The 20,517-nt window shown below is 48.6% G+C and overlaps 1 protein-coding gene across 8 annotated transcripts in view; it reads right to left on the bottom strand.

The window, feature by feature from the left end:
* The window catches only part of PRRC2B (proline rich coiled-coil 2B), a 75,877-nt gene that overhangs the window by 33,597 nt on the left and 21,763 nt on the right, over positions 1–20,517 (bottom strand). For 7 of the 8 annotated variants that reach the window (XM_019638700.1, XM_019638634.1, XM_019638644.1 and 4 more), the window contains exons 4-11: positions 19,834–19,936; positions 17,070–17,142; positions 13,151–13,294; positions 11,108–11,349; positions 10,539–10,660; positions 9,967–10,109; positions 4,988–5,078; positions 2,491–2,683 (exon numbers count right to left, since the gene is read on the bottom strand). In XM_019638700.1, coding sequence (XP_019494245.1) covers positions 2,491–2,683; positions 4,988–5,078; positions 9,967–10,109; positions 10,539–10,660; positions 11,108–11,349; positions 13,151–13,294; positions 17,070–17,142; positions 19,834–19,936 — 1,111 coding nt within the window. The remainder of the gene's footprint in view (positions 1–2,490; positions 2,684–4,987; positions 5,079–9,966; positions 10,110–10,538; positions 10,661–11,107; positions 11,350–13,150; positions 13,295–17,069; positions 17,143–19,833; positions 19,937–20,517) is intronic. The other variant, XM_019638661.1, reaches the window with a different exon arrangement.

The following is a 20,517-nucleotide window of genomic DNA, read 5'->3' as shown; positions in this document are numbered from 1 at the left end:
CGTCCACGAAAGCAATACGCAACACATTTCCTGGGGTCAAGGAGTTATCTCATAATCCAGAGACAAAATCATAAGAGATGATACACTTCTAATTTAGAAGCATGAAGGTCCTTTTACCATAACATAACTGGGACCAAAGTGTGCATGTTTCTTTCCGTTTGCTCTTGAATGTTAACGTCTGTCCATGCTCTAATGGCTGTGCATTGTCTCACCACATGGCTCATGCCCTGGTGTTCAGCAACCCCCTGCAGATAGTCCTTAATGCATATCCCTGATAATTTCCATCAGATTCCTAGCAATGAAATAGCAGAATCAACGGGTATGGGTACATTATCAGGACTTTTGAATGTACCTTTCTAAACTGCCCTACGATTAACTATCATTTTATAGCCTAACTGTTCAGCAAAATATTTGAATCACGACAATCTCTTCAAAAATTTGGATGCAAAAAATTATATAGATTTTATCTGTTAACTCGAGGGAATTCGTAAGGAGAGCGAGCCCAGCAGGGAAATTTGGGGCATCCACGTGGGGCACTGACATCTGAGTGGGTGAAGAGGGCGCCTGTGCAAGGGACAGGGAGTGGTGGCAGAAATGGGAGACTGGTCACATGGGGGATGACCAAGTAGGTGTACATACTGGGGACAATGGGAGGCAGATTTCTCAGGGTTGGAGAAAGGAGTAGCAAATGTGCAGCAGGAGAAAACTAGAATGAATTCTGTGCACCTGGAGATAGCACTGTGAACTCAGCTGTCTGTACAGACAGATACAGAAATAATGAAGACGTGAACGTGTGAGTACATATGGACACACGTATGTGTATACACACACATTCCCTAACTCTGTCCACTGAGGACCCACGAGCTGTTTTAACACCCCAACAGCAAAGCCTTCCTGGTTTCTGAATATCTTAAGGGCTGCTTCCAGGGCCAAAGTAGGGTAAGGATGAAGAAGCTTATAAAAGCTTGTTCTACCAGAAAGCAAGGAATTGCTCAAAAAAGGATGGAGACATGTGAAAAGGATAAGGACGCCAGTCTGGAGAGGCTGTTGACAGCCAAATCAAAGACAATTTGAGCCTTAAAACAACGAGCAACAGATTTTAACTCATTGATATAAATTAAATAAACTCAAAGTTTGATGAGAAACAGGACATTCAATCTCAAAGTATCTCCCCACAAAATTCTTATCAATTACAAATGTGAAAGAGATTAACTCCAGTGTGAAACTTGGTAGACACCCCTTAAAGTGAAGGTTGTCAGAGCGGGACAGAGCGGAACCATGGTCACTGGCTAGGATGCAACGAGAAGAGTCAGTGTCGGGCCGGCCGAGTGGCTCAGTGGGTTAAGAGTTAGCTGAAGAGCACAAGCTCTGAGCAACAGGGCCGCCGGTTGAATTCCCACATGGGCCAGTGACACTGCGCCTGAGCTGAGCTGCTGCTGAGCTGCCAACAGGTGGCAGGATGGCTCAGCTGGTGAGAGCACGTGCTTTCAACAAGACTGCCTGTTCGATGGTGGGCTACAACCGCCTGCAACTAAGACTGAACTCGGCACCTTGAGATGAGCTGCCAGCCAGATGGCTCAGTGGATACAGCATGCACTCTTAACAACAAGGCTGCCGGTTCGACTCCCGCATGGGATGGTGGTTACGCCCACCCGCAATTAAGATTGTAACACAGCACCTTGAGCTTAGAGACCACAAGCTGCTGACAGGCAGCCAGGTGGTGACTGGCGTCCTCCACAACGAAGACTGAAGAACAACAACTTAGCTGGCCCCCTCCCCAATTCCCCCATTTAAATAAATAAATAAACAAATAAAAAAACAAAACAAAACAAAAAAAGAGTCAGTGTCATTCCTGAGAGATTCTAACCTAAAAAAAAGACCTTGAACCTAATAATGAGGAAGGACCAGGCAAACGCACAAAGTAACAGAAAAGACAACTAGGGTGGCATGTGAATCTGAACTGAATTCCTTTGTACAAAGGACATTAATAGGATAATTAGTGAAGGCTGAATGGGGCCTGAGGCTGGAGCAATGTTAGTTCCCGGGATGACTGACGGTGCCTAGAAGGAATGTCCATTTCAGTTAAGTATGAGTAGATACCAAGTGTTCTATGGTGACCGGGCCTGATCACGCTGGCAACTTACTCTTCAAATGGCTCAGAAAACAGTATTCTTTATATTGTACTTCCAACTTTTCTATACATTTATGCCTGTTTCAAAATTTTGAATTAAAAAAAGAGAGAGAAATGTCTACCTAGGACTTTTCAGAAACCCAGCCACTGACCTCAGCGAAGTACAATTGCTTACAATTGCTGCTCCGGACAGGTGACTAGACCACATGCTGTGGTGTGTGTCTTTGAACTCTGGTCAAATGATTTTGGGGGAAGGGAGGGAGGGAGAGGGGGAGAGAGAGAGGGAGGGAGAGGGGGAGAGAGAGAGAGAGAGAGAGAGAGGGAGAGAGACCCCCCCACCCCCACCCCGCCCATGGTACCTGGTAGTCAGGGCCTGGCGCCCAGCTGTGAAGCTTCCTGGAAGGTGGCTGAGATTCTGCCCCCTTCCGGACGGCCCGGATCATGCCCACTGTTTCGCCCCAGTCCTTTCCTTCCTCTTGGGTACGCTTGGTATCGGCACTGTCTGCAGAGCTCATTGACAACTGTCGCTGCCTTCTAGGGTCCCAACTGTTCCTAGGACAAACCGCACCGAGCATCAGTTTTCCCAGCCAGCCCAGTGTGGTCTGATTGTACTGGTCAGAGGCCCTTCGTCAGTGTCTATATACCAATTCCCTTCATCAGGCAGACCACCTTCCACCCCTTTACAGGCAAGAGGACGTGCCCAGACCACCACAATTCAGCACCAACATTTACCAAGTCACTTACAAAATATTACAAGGAATGTTATAGGGACTTCTTTAAAATGAAAAGAAAAAAAAAAAAAAAAAAAAAAAAAAGACCCTTACTCCCCCTACTTTAAAGAGTTGGTAACAGTCTCAGTGAGGCTGGGGAGTTGTTCTCCCAGGAAAGGGCTGAGATTTGAACCTAGGACTACCAGATGAATGTCCTTCTCCACGCTTTGCATATAGGACATGCTCAACAATGCGCCTCAAAACAGCAAAAGACGCCTCACTGGATGATGGCACAGCCAAGAGAACAAGAGGAGGGAAGTGGGGCACACAGCGCGCGGCGGAGGCGGCTAGGGGGAGGCTGGGACGGGGGAGAGCTGTGCAGTGCTCCCCTTTACATGCTACAGGGTAACAACGGTGCCAGGTCACAACGTATGAGCATGTGCTGAGCACCTCCTGTATGCAAAAGTGCCCAGTCAACATAACAGGAGTTCAGAGGAAAGCAGGGAGTCGGGTCTGGCAGACCTGTGTGCATCTGCTCATGTCCACGCACACATAGGGCTGTGAGTGGAGGGAAAATAAGGCAAGTATGGTGAATTAGGACATCACAGCAGAGCAACAACTGCTAGTGACGCTGACTTCGCTGACAGGCACGGGCCCACACCAAGGTCCCTGATGCACCAGAAAGACCTGCGTCTTTAGAGGACAACTAGGTGCAGTGTGAAGGGGGAGGGGAAGGAAAGTGGCCTTCTGGCTGACCTCTGAATGGTCCAAAAAGAAGCTGTTCCCAGCTGCCCCGGAGACAATGATCAGAAAGGGATGGAGTCAAAGGCAGTATCAGGAATCTCAGGGTTGGATACCTTCAACCAGCTCAGAGAACATAAACCAAAGAGCAGGTTTAGCGAGGGGGTGCCCTCAATTTGAGGTGTCCCTCGTCATAGCCAGTAGCAAAGCTGGGTCCAAACCCCATGTCTAACTCCTTCAGTTGAATATTCGGTAAACATCAATTAAAAGAAACACAAAACAGTGTCCCACTGCTCCAAAAAATCTGTAAAATGTTACTCTTTGCCTTTAGCTTACATTCTTGGTCACATTTCCTTCTGAGCTTAGTGTTCTGAGAACTAAGCCATAGATAGTTCCCAAGTATATTCAAAGCTTTGGCTAAAATTGAACAGCATTAAGATAAGTTACAGAAGCCGCAGCTAGTTCATTTGAATCATCAGAGAAAGTGGCAGAAGATCGTGACCGGCTTCCTCGAGAAGAGCGGCACTTCCTCCAGGGGATTTGACGTGAAAGATGAAACAACAAAGAAAAAGGCTCGTAGGCTCGACAAAAGAAACACTCGGTCATGGACAGTAAAGTAAACAAAGGGAAATAAAATTAAAGCATTAGTATCTAAACAATACAAAACAACCACATTTTAAAGGAAAGCCTATGTCTAATAGATAATGTACAAAGGAAACAGGCAACTCCACACAAAGGAAAACATTCATATTTGCTGGTATTCAAAAAACATGCAAATTAAAGCAGCAATAGGTACTATTTTAAAAATACCCGCCAATACCATTGATATTATGACAAAAACTAGAACGACTAAAGTACAATGATGTTCTTTCCAAAGGGCATTATGAGTAAAATTAGTCCAAGGAAATAACCAAAAAAAGAGAGAGAAGACTAAAGTGGTCAAATGCGTTTAGGAAATCTAGCACACCCACTCACTGCCTCTCCCACCTCCGCAAGACTCCCAGCATGCTCTGGCATGCACAGCCCAGGCTGTGGGCCACTCTGGAGTAAAGGAGTAAGTTGAACCCATGGTGGCTTCCCAACTTGGTTGGTGACAGAAGCCTTTTGGGGCACAACGCCCATAATCAATCTGTAGAACATGTGGCCTGCACAGCACACTGGGGAAGCACTGGGACAGTGGTGCCGTCACCAGGACTCAGCCCGCTGCGCCTGGATGCAAAGCCTGGCTGCAGTCCTCACATCTGCAACCTGAAACACTACCTGCCCTGTGAGCTTGCTGGTAACTAGGAAACACAGTTGGCATGGTGACTAGCACACAGCAGAACCAACAAGTACCGTGCATGTACATCCTCCCAGCGTCAGGTTCCACTGGCACGGCGCTACGACCAGGGATGGGGAGCCTTACCACTTTGGCCTGCCGTCCTTCACCACTTCTTCCTCCTCTTCGTCGTCACTGAACTTCAGCTTCTCAGAATAGTCCACTTCCTCGTGGAGGCCTACAGCAGGAGGTGGGCCAGGAAGAACAGGACAAAATGAGATGATCTCGACGGGCTAAGCGTGCCCCTGGGGGCTCCCTTTAGTCAGGAATTACGCCACGCCAGTGAGGAGAGAACCAAACCACCCAGCTGCCATCTCCAGAACTGCAGATAAAAATGAAGGACAGCTCTGGCTTCTCGGAACAGCACAGTGGTCTGGGCAGACGAGCCCTCCCACAGATGACAGTTCTTCCATCGGGGTAGTTTTCAAACGTACTGGAAGGTACAGGAGAGTAAGCAAAGCAGGCAGAATCCCAGTGGGAGTTCCCCAGCACAGAGGCTTTGCTGCTGAGATCTCTGGTGACCGCTGGGACCCAGGGCACTACTGCCAATCCCTGAGGGGCTCAGGGAGCAGACAGTGTCCACCAACTGAGGAGCAGGCACACAAACTGTGGTCGGCCCGTACAATGGAAGAGCACTGGCCATAAAAGAGAATAAATGCTGACACAGGCGACAACATCGCGAACCTTGAAAACATTACGCTAAGTGAGAGAAGCCAGACGTGAAAGGCCCCATGTCACATAATATGATTCCATTTATACGAAATGTCCAGGTGTAAACCCAGAGACAGAAAGATTAGCTGTTGCCAGAGGACATGGGAGGGGTGAGATGGGGGCAGGTGGTGACTGGAAGTGACTGCTAACGGACAAAGGGTTTGTGGGTGATAGAATGTTCTGGAATTGGATAATGGTGACAGTTGTGCCAACTTGTGACTATACTAAAAGCCACTGAATTGCATCTTTAAAGAAAAAGGCAACACCAAAAAGCCCAATCCAATGAAAAGGAAGAGTTAGAGTGGATGAGAAAGCAAGTATAATATATGCTGTCTGGGTTGTCACTTTAAATACAATCACAAATGCTCAGAGAAGTAAAGGAAGGAAAAAGATACACCATGAAAACAATGAAGTCAGAGCAATGATGTGAACATGGGACAAAACAGACTCCAAGACAAGAAGCATTACTAGAGTTGAAGACACTTGAAAACAATACAAAGGGTCAATGCCAGAGTCACAAAAATTAGAAAGGTGCATATGCCTAATAATAGCTTCAAAGTAAATGAAGCAAAAACAGAAAAAAGATAAATCCACAATTATAGTGGAGAGCTAAACACCTCATTTTCAGTAACTGATAGAACTAGGTAAAAATAGCAGTAAGTATATGAGCCGCGTGACACATGTCCTTACAGAACATGACACCAAACAACTAGAATACACATTCTTTTCAAATGCACATGGAATACTCACCAAGACAGACCATATCTTGGTCATAAAATAAGTCTAAATAAGTCAAAAAGATCTGAAATCATTGAGTATGCGCTCTGACTATAATGGAATTAAATTAGAAATCTAGATAGTCCCAATAATTAAAACGAACAGATCAATGAAATAGAAAACAAACAATGGAGAGAATTAAAGCCAAAAGCTGTCTCTTTATAAATATTAATAAAATTAATTAAGCCTTGGCAGGAGTAAACAAGAAAAAGGGAAAAAACACAAATCACCTAATTTTTAGGAATGAAATAGGTTATACAACTATAAACAGTAAAAACATCAAAGGAAAAGAAATATTATCAACAACTTTACACCAATAAATTAAATTCAAAAGAAATGAACAAATCCCCTGGAAAAGTTATTAAAAGCTGACACAAAACAACATAGGAATCTGAGCACCCCCATAAATAATAAAAGAAATACAAGACATTTATTATCACAAATGTCTCCCCAAAGAAAATTCCAGGGCTAAACTGTTTCATTGGCAAATTTTATCAAGCATTAACTAAAAAACAATACCAATTATACAAAAATTCACTCAGAAAGTAGAGAAGAACATTTTTCCAAATCATCTCATGAGCCCAGCATCACATGGTATCGAAACCCAACAAAGCTATTAAAAGAAAAGTAAATTATAGACCAAAATCCACCATGAACATATATACCAAGAAGCTTAATAAAATACCAGCAAACTGAATCAAGGCATACAAAAAGGTAGTTTATTCTAGGAATGCAAGGTTGGTTTAGCATCAAAAACATAAATCAATGCAATCTACCAGATTACCAAAATAAAGGAGAAAAATCACATGATCACAAAGAAAAGTATTAAACAAAATTCAATACATACCCATTCATGATTAACAAAACATTCAGCAAGCTAGAGATGGAAGAGAACCTTCTCAATCTGAGAAGTAACATTTCCAAAAAACCTAGAGCTAACATCACATTTAATGGTGAGACTGAACATTTTCTCTCTAAGATCGGAAACAAAGAACTTGAATACAACATTGTGCTGAAGTGCCACAAAGCAAGAAAAATAAATAAAATGCATATAACCTGAAAAGGAAGACATAAAGCTGTCCCTATTTACAGGTGACGTGATAGTTTATGTAGAAAACGCCAAGAAATCAAGTAAAACTTATTAGTGCATTCAGCAAAGTGTCTGGTTACAAGCTCAATGCACAAAACTGACTATATTTCTATGTAACACCAAAAACACTTGAAACTGAAATTAAAAAAAAAACACAGAAACAATGCCATTTATAATAGCATCAAAAACCGTAAAATACTTAGGAATAAACTTAGTAAAAGATACTCAAGGGCCGGCTGAGTGGCGCGGTGGTTAAGAACTGGCTTGGGATGCCAGAGGGCCCCGGTTCGGATCCCACATATGAGGGCCAGTGACACTGCCCTCCACAGCTAAGATGCTGAACAACAGCTCGACCTGGAGCTGGGCTGCCGTGAGTCGCCGGCGACGGTGTAGGCTGCAGCCCCTGCGGCAGTCGGTTGCCATGGGCTACCGTGTGTAGCCAGCAGCCAGCGTGAGCGGCCAGCAGCCGCAGTGAGCGGCTGTCCAGAAGCCGGCAACTGATCTGCCTCGCCCGGGAAGAGCGCAATGATGGTGCCAACTTGGGCCAGTGAAGCAACGTCCTCCACAACTAGACTGAAGAACAAAACGACAGCAACTTGTCTGTTCCCCTTCCCCCAATTCCCCAGCACTGTTCCCATCCCCCCAATTCCCCGATAAAAACCTTAAAAAAAAAAAAAAGATACCCAAGACCTCTACCCTGAAAACTGTAAAAAAAACACTGCTGGGAGAAATGAAAGACCTGATAAAGAGATTCACCAGGTTCCTGGATGGACGAGTCAAAATTAAGATGTCATCTATCCAGAAATAAATTTAACACAATCCTAACCAAAATGCCTGCAGGCTTTTTGTAAATACTGTCAGGCTGATTCTACATTTATATGACTATGAATAGAATATACAGTAGTCAAACAATCTTAAGAAAGAACAAAACTGGAAAACCTACACTACCTGGATTTACTATAAAGCCCCAGGGAGGTGCTGCCACCGGGATAAATAAGAGATCGATGGAATAAACAGGTCCAGAAATAGACCCACACTTAGATGGTCAATTGATTTTTGGCAAAGGTGCCAAATCGGTTCAGTAGGGGGAAGTCTTACCAACAAATGGTGCTGAACAACTGGACATCCTTACAGAAAAAAATGAACCTTGACTCCTATCTTACACCATACACAACGATTAATTCAACATGGGAGTTAAAACTATAAAACATAAGGGAATATCTTCACCACCAAAGAGACACAAAGATTTTTTTAGACAGGACACAAAAGTAATAACCATAAAAAACCCAAATTTATAAATTAAACTTCATCAAAATGAAAAGCTACTGCTCATCAAAACAGAGTGCTAAAAAAACGGGCAAGACAGACAACGGGGAAACACGTGTGAGAAATGTAAGTCGCAAAGGACTTGCATTGTACCACTCAAAAAGAAAAAAATAAAGATATACCAGTAGCCAAATAGCACACGAAAACGTGTTCTTCATCATTAGTCATCAGCAAAATGCAAATTAAAAGCACGATGAGCTACCACTACACACCCACTAGAAAAGCTAAAATTAAAAAGACTAACAGGAAAGTGCTGTGAGGATGGAGAGCCACCCAATTCTCATCCGTGGCTGCTGGGGATGTAAAGTGGCACAGCCCCCTCGGGAAATGGCTGGGTGGCTTTTGTAAACCTATCACACACCTACCCTTTGACCCACCAGTTCCATTCCTAGGTATCTACTTAAGAGAAATGAAAACATTATTCATAATGGAACTTCTGAGTGGATAAACAAGTTATAGTATATTGATACAATGAAATATATCCCCGTAATTATAAACAACTATTGATACAGCAGAGGAAAAGCTGTGTGACCCCATTCACCTGCAGCTCTGTAACAGGTAAGACTCATCAGAGTCGGGGGAGACCCTGGGTAGAGTCAGGGGAGGGAGGCTGACATGGAAGGGACTGGGGTGACAAGGGAAAGGCTGTCTATCTTGACGAGGGCGTGGCACACAAGCGCAACGGGGGCGTGGCACACAAGTGTCTCCATTTGTCAAAATTAAACAATTAAGATGTGTGCCTTTCAATGTAATTAAAATTTACTTGAAAACAGATTATATAACAAAGTAATCAGGCTGGGGGTTGGGGAGTGGGTGAAAATGAAGAAGACGGCAGAATGGTGATACTTGCTGAAGCTGGGGGTTCCTTATGCTATTCTGCTTTGTTTAATCTTTCCATTGTAAAAAAAGTCTTTTTAAGATGCTAACTGTAAAATCTACCACAGCTCTAAGATAAAGACCAAAAGCCATAAGAAGACAGGGATGGGTCAGGAAGCACAGGCCTGAGCACCAAGGAGGATCTGCTCAGGGCTCGAAAGGACCCCCGCCCACCCCTTCACTCCTGGCCCACGACGGGGTTTCCATCCACCCCTGGTGACTGCGGAGGCGGCGTCAGTCCTGCCTCCGAAACCACCGCCCGTGGGCTCTCAGGAACACAGCCCACCTGCCCAGCCGTCGTCGGCGTCGGTGTCCAGGTCGTCCAGGCCCTTCAGGTTCTCCGCGTTGATGATGGTGGGCCGTGGAGCCCGCTCCACCAGCTGCCTCAGTGGACGGACTGGGCGACTCATTCCCAGCCTGCTTTCTTTTCTGATGAGGGAGAGAAGCGTTAAAGACGCTGGACTTGTGTCAAGTACACAGATGGCAGCACAACCAAATACTTTTCAAAAAGTAAGTCCTAGACTGCAAAAGGTTCGTGTTTGCGCTTAATATTCAAATCATCTCCTTTTAAAAGAAACACATAAGGAACAAATGTGTCACTGAGAGCCCTGCCTCATCCTGCAGCTTGATGCCCAGGATGGCAGCCATGAGCACAGGCCACAGCTCCAGCTCTGCCAGGGACGGAAATCCCGGCCCCAGCCCAGCCCCAGCCCCTGCCATCGCACACGCCCCCGAGAGCTGAGGTGGTTTTGGTTTGCTGGCAACTCCAGGACACAGAGCCCTTTCCCAGGGCAGCCTGTTATCTGGTCTGGTGTCACCACCGGGGGTCATCCCGTGTCTACAGTGCAATGGCCTTACCCATCTTGGTCATTCAACTGGAACTGCCTAAAAGGAACACGGGGTTCCAGGCGGAGCTGGGGGAGGGGAAAAGGTCCTCGTTCCACTGTCCCCTGGTTCTCTGATGACTGTGGCGAACACATCTGAAACATAACACCAATGAACAGGATTTTCTGGTAATGACCCATTTCTAAGTTCCACTTGCATTAGAATTTGTTTCAGAAAATGAAACATGAAAAGAAAAAAAACAAACAAACAGGAAAGTCTTGGGGTTTCCCAATTAATCCTGCCACCATCTTCCCCCATTTCTTTCCTGCTGTGAGTAAATCTGGGGACTTGTGTCCTGGGCAATGCCTGCCTCTCCTTTTTCTAAAGAAACAAGGCTGAAATAATATCCACATCACCAGGAAAAGCAGCCAGAGGCCCTTAAGATTCCAAAAGGGGGAGAGAAAATGCAAAACTAATGGCAGCCTCCAAAGCAGGGTGCACCTGGGAGGGAGAACCTAAGGTGGACACTCGGCCACGTGGAGAAGGCCGTGCGGGACCGGGGCAACCCGGCTTCACGGGAAGCGCACACTCTGGAGACTTACGAAGGCTGGAAGCATGTCATGGTATGTAGGTGGATGGTACACATTCCCCATGAACTGTGGAGCCCCTCTGCGGACAGGCTGAGCCGGGCGGAGAGAGGGGTCCTTAGAATCGCTGGTACATGCCGAGGAGGGGGCTCCATCTCCCGCACTCGAGTTCCTGCTGCCCAGCTCAGTTGGGGAGGCGCTCAGAGACGTGGCAGAAATTATGTTTCGCCCACCGCCCTCCCTCCAGCTTGTCACATCTGGAAATTGAAAGGGGGCAAAAGGGGAAAGGAAAAAGGAGGGGGGAGGAGGGATTGTATGAGGTTCTGAAGGTCAAGGGACCCCCTCATTCACCAAAAAAAAAAGAAGTGAAGCGTCGAGTCGGCTGGTCAAGTCTGTCAGGGAGGGTGGGGGGCAGACACCTGGCCAAGGACCAGGAGCTGGCTGAGGGCAGTGTGACTGCAGAGAGTACAAAACGAGGCACGTGGGAGCGAAGGCAGAGTGACCAAGACCCGGTGCCCACGGGTCAGCAGAAACCACAGCCCTCCCCGCAGAGCTAACACCCCCAGGAGTCACACAGCTCTGACGGGACAGCCCTGGGTGATTCCCTCCACAAACATGGACCCAGCTCCCATAGTACCAGCACTGTGCTCAGCACTGGACTTGACATTACAACTGGGGAGTTCCGACACATTTCTAGCTCTGCTTGGCAGCGGCACCTCTAGTCAGAGAGGTCTCCCCAGTTCAGAGGACTAAGCAGAGCCGTGCTCACCGCGTGGGGCGGGGAAGGGCCTGGGGTCAGCCCACGGGGCCTTCACCCCGCCTGTTCCTGCAGGGCACAGATGGAAACCTATCTTTTTAGATGACGTTTTCCACTGGCAAACGTAGCATGATCTGGTGGGATTATAGGCCAAGGAGAAATGATATGAGCTAAGAGACTCTTCTCAGTCAGCTTTTGGCTAGGGGTTGAAACACCAAAGGTCCCTCAGTGTGTGACTCCTAAGAGAGACGGAGAATGGGGGCCACAAACTCGGTCTGCTCCAGCTCATCACCCCTTGCCTGTCATCTTGGGTAAGCCCTGTGGTCACCCCGCTGGCCATCTGCTTCTTCGTTTCTCAAATGAGAACATGGAACAGATCCCAGTTTCTCCTAGCTCTAAATTTTTATAGTCCTACAAAGCAGCTCATTTTAATTAATCCCAGAAAGTTACAATTCTTGGCCTAAGGAATTTGATTATGTATTTGGAGGAGACAAAGTAACCCAGTGTGGGCCACTGTTCTAAGTAAAGCTGCATAGTGATCATTTCATTCCCAGGATATCAGCTCTGACATTGGGACGCCTTGGGGATTAATCAAGACAAGCCAACAAAAGTGCCTCAGATTTCAAGACCTGATTAGGCACCCCCACCTCCCCCAAAAAACAAGGGACATTTCAAATCTCTGGTTAGAACAGATAGAAAAATTCATTCCTTAACGATACCTTAATCTCTAACCACCCAAGGCCACTAAGAAAAAACATCCAGCAAACACTGCTACAGGATCCTGCCAGCTCCTTGCCAGACCCCGGGGGTGGGGTGGGGGTGGAGGACATGGACACCAGCACTGGGCAGGCCACGTAACAAGCCCCAGGGGAACGTGTTAAAAAATAAGAGATTCTGAGTTGGCCAGGGATGGGGAGGACTGGAAATCAGACTTTTTAACAAACTCCCCAAGTGATCACGACAGGGTTCAGCCCAGGTGTAGGAATCGCTGGTTTAGAAAACAAACCCCTGAATCAGGGGCCGAGTTAGGTGGCCCTTGGTCCGTCCTTACCACGACCACGCAAGCATGGAACTAACATCTGACAACAGCTGGGCAGGCGGACAGGCCTGGCCCAACCCAGCGACAGGGAAGGAGTGATCTCCAGACCAGCAAATGCAGGGGTGAGGTAAAAGGTCAACAGCCATGCTTTCCAGACGGGGAGCCTGGCGCAGGAGCTATGGCTGAGGAGCGGCACACTTCTCAGGGGGCAAGGAGAGAGGGGAAATCACGTGTGCCCACCCAGGGGCTGCAGCTCACTTACTCTGAGGGCGGAGGCTTGGTCCTGGCCCATACGACAGATCTAAGACGCCCTTTTCTTTGCCAGCCTTGTCCTGCCCGCCAGCTGCTTTCAGCGTCGGAAATTCCTCGGGAGAGAAGGATAATAGTCGGCTTGAGCCCCTTAAACCTGCCAAGAAAACCGGAGGGACTTATGGAGCGCGTGAGGGCTACAGCAGCTCCGCACGCTGAAAGCCACACTGCCCGGACGCAGGCTCATCTGAAGCGCGCCGTGCTGCGCTGGCGGCTGTGCTGACAGAGGTGCCACGAGGGCTCTCCCAGGGTCCCTGGATGCAGACTGCACCGGGCCCCCGGCCAGCTAACGGACAGGAGCTGGTTACACAGGGCAGCAGGTAAGCTGTAACGGCTGCTCCAGCCCAGAATCCCCCCCAGCTCCTGGACGGAGGCGGTAAGGTCCCTCTTTGGAAGAATCAGCCCGAGGAGGAAATGCCACCCGAATGTGCTCCCACCCGAAGCCTCCCCAAGCCTGGGCCCTGTTTACACTCATGAGTGCCTCCTCATTTATCTGCCCCTCCCAGTTTACCATTTTCTACAAAATTCCTCCAGCTCCACAGGCCAAACACTTTACTCTTGTAATCCTGGGAACAATTTCTTTCTTTGTTCTTTCATTCATTCCCCAACACTATAAACTCCTTTTGAGAAGAAGGCTTTTCTTAGTTTTGCTCCTCTCCCTCACGGCACTGGGCACTGGGACCAGAAATCACCTTCTGGATGAACAGATAACAGCAAGTGGGGCATTTTAGGGTCCGAGTGGGATGTGGTCCTTTCCTATGGCACACGCTCAGCACCGCGTGCACTTAGTAACAGGGACGTCACACAGCACAGAGTCCAATTAGGATGTGCCTCGCCCCCCAGACAGTAAAGCCAGCTGCCCCTCGGTGTTACTCCGGGCACTGATTCCTGGACCTGTTAGCTAAGGCAAGGTGTGCCGGAAGGATGCTGTGGGATCAGTGAGATGCGCCAGTCATTCACCACCCACCTAGTAAAGGTCAAACAAGGTCAAACAAAACCTGCCAGGGTGATAGCGTTATTCTCCAATGATTAGCCTGAGAGATGGTCCCCAAAGAGCCCCGAGGAGCCCCACTGCTCTGTGAAGGGGGTTCTGACTCACACAGTCGCTTCATTATGTTAACAACTGGCAAGAATGAAATACGAAAGTTACACTTTAAAAATACGGTAGATCATTTGAACTTTAAAAAAAAAAGCCAGCAAATGCCCAGTACTTTTTTCTGCCTCAACAGGCACGAAGGTATTACTATAAGCATGAATTACTTACTCTCCACAGGAAAGGGTAGAATCCAAATCTCAAACCACAGTATCATTCCTAAGGTTTCAATGCTCAGTAATGTTCACCTACCAATCTCTCGTGCCATCTGTTCTCTGCTGTGAGAAGCTGGGGTAGTAAAATCAGGGGCTTCTTCTAAGGTCCAGACCGAGCCATGGGTGGTGTTGGGGGCCCCAGAGCCAAGGTCATGCACCTCTGGCCTCTGCCTGAACCACAGTCAGGCCTCCTGGGTCCTTGCCGGGTCAAACAGACCGGCCCACTACCTTCTACATGGACAGAGTCCATCAGCTCAGGAACAGCTCTTGTGAAAATGTTCGTGGGCAACACACCCCCAAATCCTGATGGCGTCACGGACGTGTGACCCCAGTACACGAGGGGACCCAGGTTCCCCTTTAGCCCCGCCTGGGCCCAGCGTGTGCCTGTTCTCTCCTCTTGGGCTACTGGGGGCTGCCATCTCCCAGACGAGCTGCCACATGTTTACAGAGAATTGTACAGAGAATTCTAAATCATTTTATTTTTGATAGGTAATCACAAGGTTCCAAAATAAAAAGCCATAAAAAGGCAGGAACTGAACCCTTCCTCTCATCCTAGTGCCCTAGTTGCCCATTTTCAACGCCCTCAAAAAGCAGGTACTCTCCCGCCTCTTCCCTTCCTTCTTGCCTCATGTTTCCTTCCAGAGGCTTTTTAAAAATGCACAGTTTTCAGAAGCGTCTTTTCTTCTCACCCATTTTCTGCATGAATGATAACATACTCTACATACTATCCTGCGCCTTTGTTCATTTAAGAATATACCCTAGGGATCTTGCCATATCAATAGAAAACTGTTTTTGTTCCTTATAGCCAAATAGTATTTCATTAAAATATCAAAATTTGATGGGCATCTCAAGTGACTGTTTGCCATCTTTTGCTATTAGGATGTCGTAACGAATAATCTTGCATATATCATTTCAAACACAGGCTATGTATTTTATAGGGTGATTTCTCCAAAGTGGAACTGCTGGGTCAAAGGGGATATGTGTTAATATTTGATAGGGAGCATGAAACAGCTCTCCTGTTTACACTATTTTTTAGTCTTTGTAGTTTATTTTAAAACAAAAATGAATACATTTGATTTACTTAAAACTCTAACCTTAGAGAAAGATAGGCTTCAGAAAGCCAAAGAACCACTGTTAATAGTCTAATGCAGGGGTTGGCAAACTTTTGAGACGGAAGAGCCGCCAGGGGTCAGCAAACTGGGGCTCGCGAGCTGCAGTTTGCCAACCCCCGGTCTAAGTGAGTGCTCTTTGAAAAGCCTCCATAAAGACCTGGCTTTAGGGGACTCATTGCAGCCCCTCCTCCCCCCTCGGCTCACCTTGCTCCCCCCACTGGGGAACCATCATGGACGAGGCCCTAGCAGCCCTTGTCCCGGGAAGTCGGGAGCACTGGGGCTGTGCCCATAGCTCCTCTGGCACAATGAGAAATGCGTCATTCCCCACTGGAAGCTAAGGAGAGAGCCTTCAACCACACCGTGTTCCCAACCCAGAGGGGGCACGTCCTCTAGGCCTGGGGACGGGGGAGGTCGGGGTAGGCGGGACAATGCATGTAGCTATTTTTCTAATATAAGCTACAGACGGTAAAGCCTGGCGAAGCTTGGCTGGCTTGGATACACAGAAGGCAGAGGGACCCCAGGACAGGTAGGAGGCAGCTCGAGCGGCTTTACAGAAGGGTGATCGTGGATTAACCACTCACACCACCACCACTCCACTGCGGCTGGGAGGCGTCGCCTAGCTCAGTGTGCAATGGGCTAGAAATAGTTGCGCTAACGTTGAAAAATGAGACGAGTCCACACAGAAAACTCTGGATGTTGGGCTCCTCTCATCAAGGCCCGCTGACCCTGGGCTTGCATTCTGGAAGGGCTCAGTCACTGGACAGGAGCCCGGTGAAGCTCTGCTCAGGCCCCACCGCTCCCTCGGGCCCTCACCCAAACAGCGGGGGCCTGACTTGGACGCCATTTGCATTTGTTTGGTCAATTAAAACTCCAAACGCCTTTCCCTTCCGCTTGTCTCCCTCACCATCCCCTACTGACCGCAGCAGCAGCTCAGCAGACCACAGACTCCGAGTGCTTCCGAGGATGGGCATGGCACCAGTGGCACCAAATGCCACACAGCCCTCTGAATGCCCTGCAGTTAATGCCCACAGCAGGCAGCTCGGTCCCCAGTGCTGGCTGTTTTATCGGCCCAGGTGCGAAGCTAAGGCCACCCCATGCCCACCTCCTGTGGTCCCAGGAGAGGGGTGGAAGCGTGTCGGCAACACGGCTGGGCAGGTATCGGTTCCATGAGCAGCACCGCTGAATGAGCCGCCTGGGTCTCCTCTGCGCACCTCAGGAGGCACGTCTTAGCAGTGATGCTACTGAAATCAAAGCGCTGACAGGCTTTGCAGAGTTTGTGGGTCCAGCCCCGGGCGAAGGCACGGGCTCCCCAGAGCATTAACTCTCAGGTAAGACAGTCCATCAGCAGCTCCACAAAGCTTCAGGCCAAGGACAACCTCGTCCCAACTGAACAGTCCAGAAAAGATACACATCCTTCCTGTCCACCCGCCCCAACGCCACACACTCACTTACCACCTTCGTGTCCTACTGGCTTTCCATTCAGCTGTGCCCATGACTTTGGTCCACCTGGCACTGAATTTGTGTTCTGAAAAAAGGAAGAGAATTAGAAGAGAGCCAGCCCGTCGGTCTGCCAGCCATTCACTGGGCGAGTTAGGACAAGGTGCCCACAGACCACGCCTCAGCTTCAAGCACCACACCGACAGGTCCACCACCACTTGCTGGGCAGCGTCCAACCATGGGTGCTTTCCACGCAGCACCCCACTTGGCACGGCAGCCTGGGTATCGGGAACTGCCCAGCCCACATTATGGACGAGGAGCGGGATGGTGGGGAAGTGGCCAGCTCAGTCACACAGCCAGTCATCCAGCAAAGCCAGGACTCAAACCCACATCCACCTTCTTCATGCTGCGATCCAGAACATTCTGTCAGGTTGCCTCTCCCGCCCACACACAGCCACTTTGTCTTGCTACAGAGACAAAGAACAAATCCTAATTCTAGCATGTCTCTCAAAACCTGTGTGCCATTGCTAAGAGAGGAACATAAACAGGGGAGAGCCAACGTGTCCCATCTTTCGTTGGATGGGCTGCTGCACCCCTTTCATTCTACAAGGGACAGCTCCCCAGGTGACAGGCCTTCCTCCCCCACCAATCTGGACATGCCCGGCTCCAACTCAGTCCTCCCAGCTGACCTCTGCCTGAAGCTAAGGGCGAGGCATCCTGCTATGCTATGCCCACCCTGCCTAACCAGATCCTCCCCTACCTTGGGAAGGTTCTAGTCACATCCCAGCTGAGGCTTGAAAAGGAGGAACTTGACTAGGACACCCAGCTAGAGAGGCAGGACTAGGCCTTGTCCCCACCCTGCCTGTGTCCAAAGCCCCTTTCGGTCCCCAACCACTGACATCTGCCTTTCTCAACAACATTCAACTTAACAGCCTTCCCCTTCCAACTGAAGGTAGAGATACAAAATCAAAGCTGAAGCAGTGCAATTCCGTCACTTACGGGATCAAATACCAGGTGAAACCATTACCTTCCCCGTGCACCCCTCCTTTCCCGTCCTCCCCCTGCCGCCAACACCACCACGTCTGACGGCTGCCCTCTTGTCTTCACTGCGAAGCTGATCAGGTCTAATAACCCGTTTACTGATGGGAGTGGCCCTGAATGCTTGACACGGTGGCCTGGAATGCCCCCAGGTCGCCCCATGAGACCGTGTAAGGAAGCAGCGCAGCTAGGCTTGGATGGTCCCTCAAGGAAGGGTGCACCTCCAGACCCAGCAGGAATCAGAGGGGCACCAGGGCCAAGCCACAGCCTCCCGCTGCGTGCCTGTAGCCACAGGGATGACACCCTGTCCTCCCCCACCACAGGCACTAAACTGGAAAAGAATACCGACAGGGCCTGGGGGTGGGGGTGGGGGGTACTAATTTTGCTGGCAAACTTGTCCCAAGAGTAGAAGAGAACTGCTGTAAGATGTGAGGTGAGGTTAAGAAGCTGGAAAACATTGGGAGTCTCTTCTGACAAACTGCATATGAGGGAACACCAGGGAAGAGCTGAGCATCAGGCGGACGACCTGTGCCACCCAAAACGGGGCGCTTAGATGGTTCCCTGAGCAATTTCAGAAGACGCCAGACCCCAACCCAGGCTCTCCAGTGGCACCTGTATTTCCAACAAGCTCCAAAGGCAAGTCTGCTGTACAGCCTGGGCCTAAAAACCAGAGGTCCACAATCTCACTGAGTTTCAAATTCTGAGAAACAAATAAACCCAACTCTATATACTCTGGTCAACAGGCCCCAGTGGATTTAGGCCAATGAATATGGAGTTTCACGTGAGTATGATTTTTTTTTTCTTTAATTTCAAAAGCACAGTTCAGTGTTGGGAGGGTGTCCTTCCAGCAAAGCTATAAACTTCCCTCATAGATGGGAGATGATGTCTCAGACTTCCTATCACCCAGGGAGCAAAACAAAATTAAATACGGTAGTTCAAGTTGTTTTCGAGAGCTGGTGGATGCTAGGTATCTGTGTGTAGATTTCTTCTGATCTTCTAAAAGGTTCAAAATTCTCATCTAGGTTTCTAGCTACCAGCGAAGTATGACCTCCCGCTGATCTCTGTAACCCACACAGACAGACTCCAAAGGACTGAGTATATTATGAGCTCTTGCGTAATTAAATTCATGACTTTCTGTTTAGAAAAATGCTTTAAATGCATCAACAAATAAAAGATTATAGCTGACTATTTCCCAAACTGTGTTCTGAGACACTACCAGTCCCTAGAGACATGGATGCAGAAGGTTTCCTAGGACCAGTCAATTTGGGAACTGCTGTCCTTTCTGTCCTCTTCTTAAGAGTCACGGCAAGACATGGGGTGTTAAAGACGATGAGAAGGACAACAGCAATGGAGACTGCTTAATTTTGTTTCTCAAACTCACCTGACCATTGTGGCCTAACAGCTTCTGTCTGCTTATGGCACCGGTTTCCATGGGGACACTTGGGGGAGCCCTGGCCTAGCCTGCAGCTCACCTGAGCACCTCACCTCTGCGTAAGAACAGGAACCACACTAGGTGTCCATTCCACTCACTCTCTCTGAGGTCTTTCTCCAAACGCTGCAGGTTAAGAAACCTCATCAGTGACAATTTCCTGGGCTCATTTTCCAAAGTCCCTCATCAGGTTTACCTCTGGTATAAGCAAGTCACGCAAAGCCACCCTTCTCGGTGACAGCTCCCACCAGACCCCAGCATCAGGGGCTCCAACGCCTGGGCAACCATCAGGAGGGGGTCCCCAGCACCTACCTCCTGACTGATTGACTGTGTCGGTTTCTGTAAACTGGAGACAGATTTCTGCAAACCCGGCTGCGGCAGCGACTCCGGCGGCTGACAGGCCGTCACACTGGAACTAGACAAGGGCAGCACACACGAGGGTTAGATACGGCACAGGGCATGCAGACAAGGTCCCTCTGCATTTCCAGGAGCCACAGCTGCTCAGCCGCTCACTCGGAGCAGGACCTCCTCTGGCCAATAGACACAGTCCCTTGCCCACCAGACATTTATCCTGACAAAGACTAATGAGAACGGAGCCGTATCTGAGGTCTACTCACTGCCATCGTGCAGCGCAGGACAGTCCTCTGCCTTCTCACAGAGCCTTCTGTCTGCAAAGACTGCAAGCTCATTGTAAACAGTGACAAGATGGTGGATTTGCCAATGGTGAAACAGTCAGAGCAGGGAACTGGCTCTGAGCCCTTCCTCCGGACCAAGAGTTCACAGCTACTCAGGGGGCTGACTGCTTTGAATCATGAGATTTTTTAATTTTAACCTTCTCTTGGCTTGTAAAATAAATATATGCTCATAGTAAAAATAAATTTATAGGGCCGGCCGAGTGGCGCGTTGGTTAAGAGCTGGCTTGGGATGCCAGAGGGCCCTGGTTCGGATCCCACATATGAGGGCCAGTGACACTGCCTTCTACAGCTAAGATGCTGA

Source organism: Hipposideros armiger, unplaced genomic scaffold (assembly GCF_001890085.2).
Source record: "Hipposideros armiger isolate ML-2016 unplaced genomic scaffold, ASM189008v1 scaffold_3, whole genome shotgun sequence".
NCBI classification, from domain to species: Eukaryota; Metazoa; Chordata; class Mammalia; order Chiroptera; family Hipposideridae; genus Hipposideros; species Hipposideros armiger.
The sequence above is the reverse complement of the archived record's forward strand: the minus strand, read 5'-3'. Positions and strand labels throughout refer to the sequence as shown.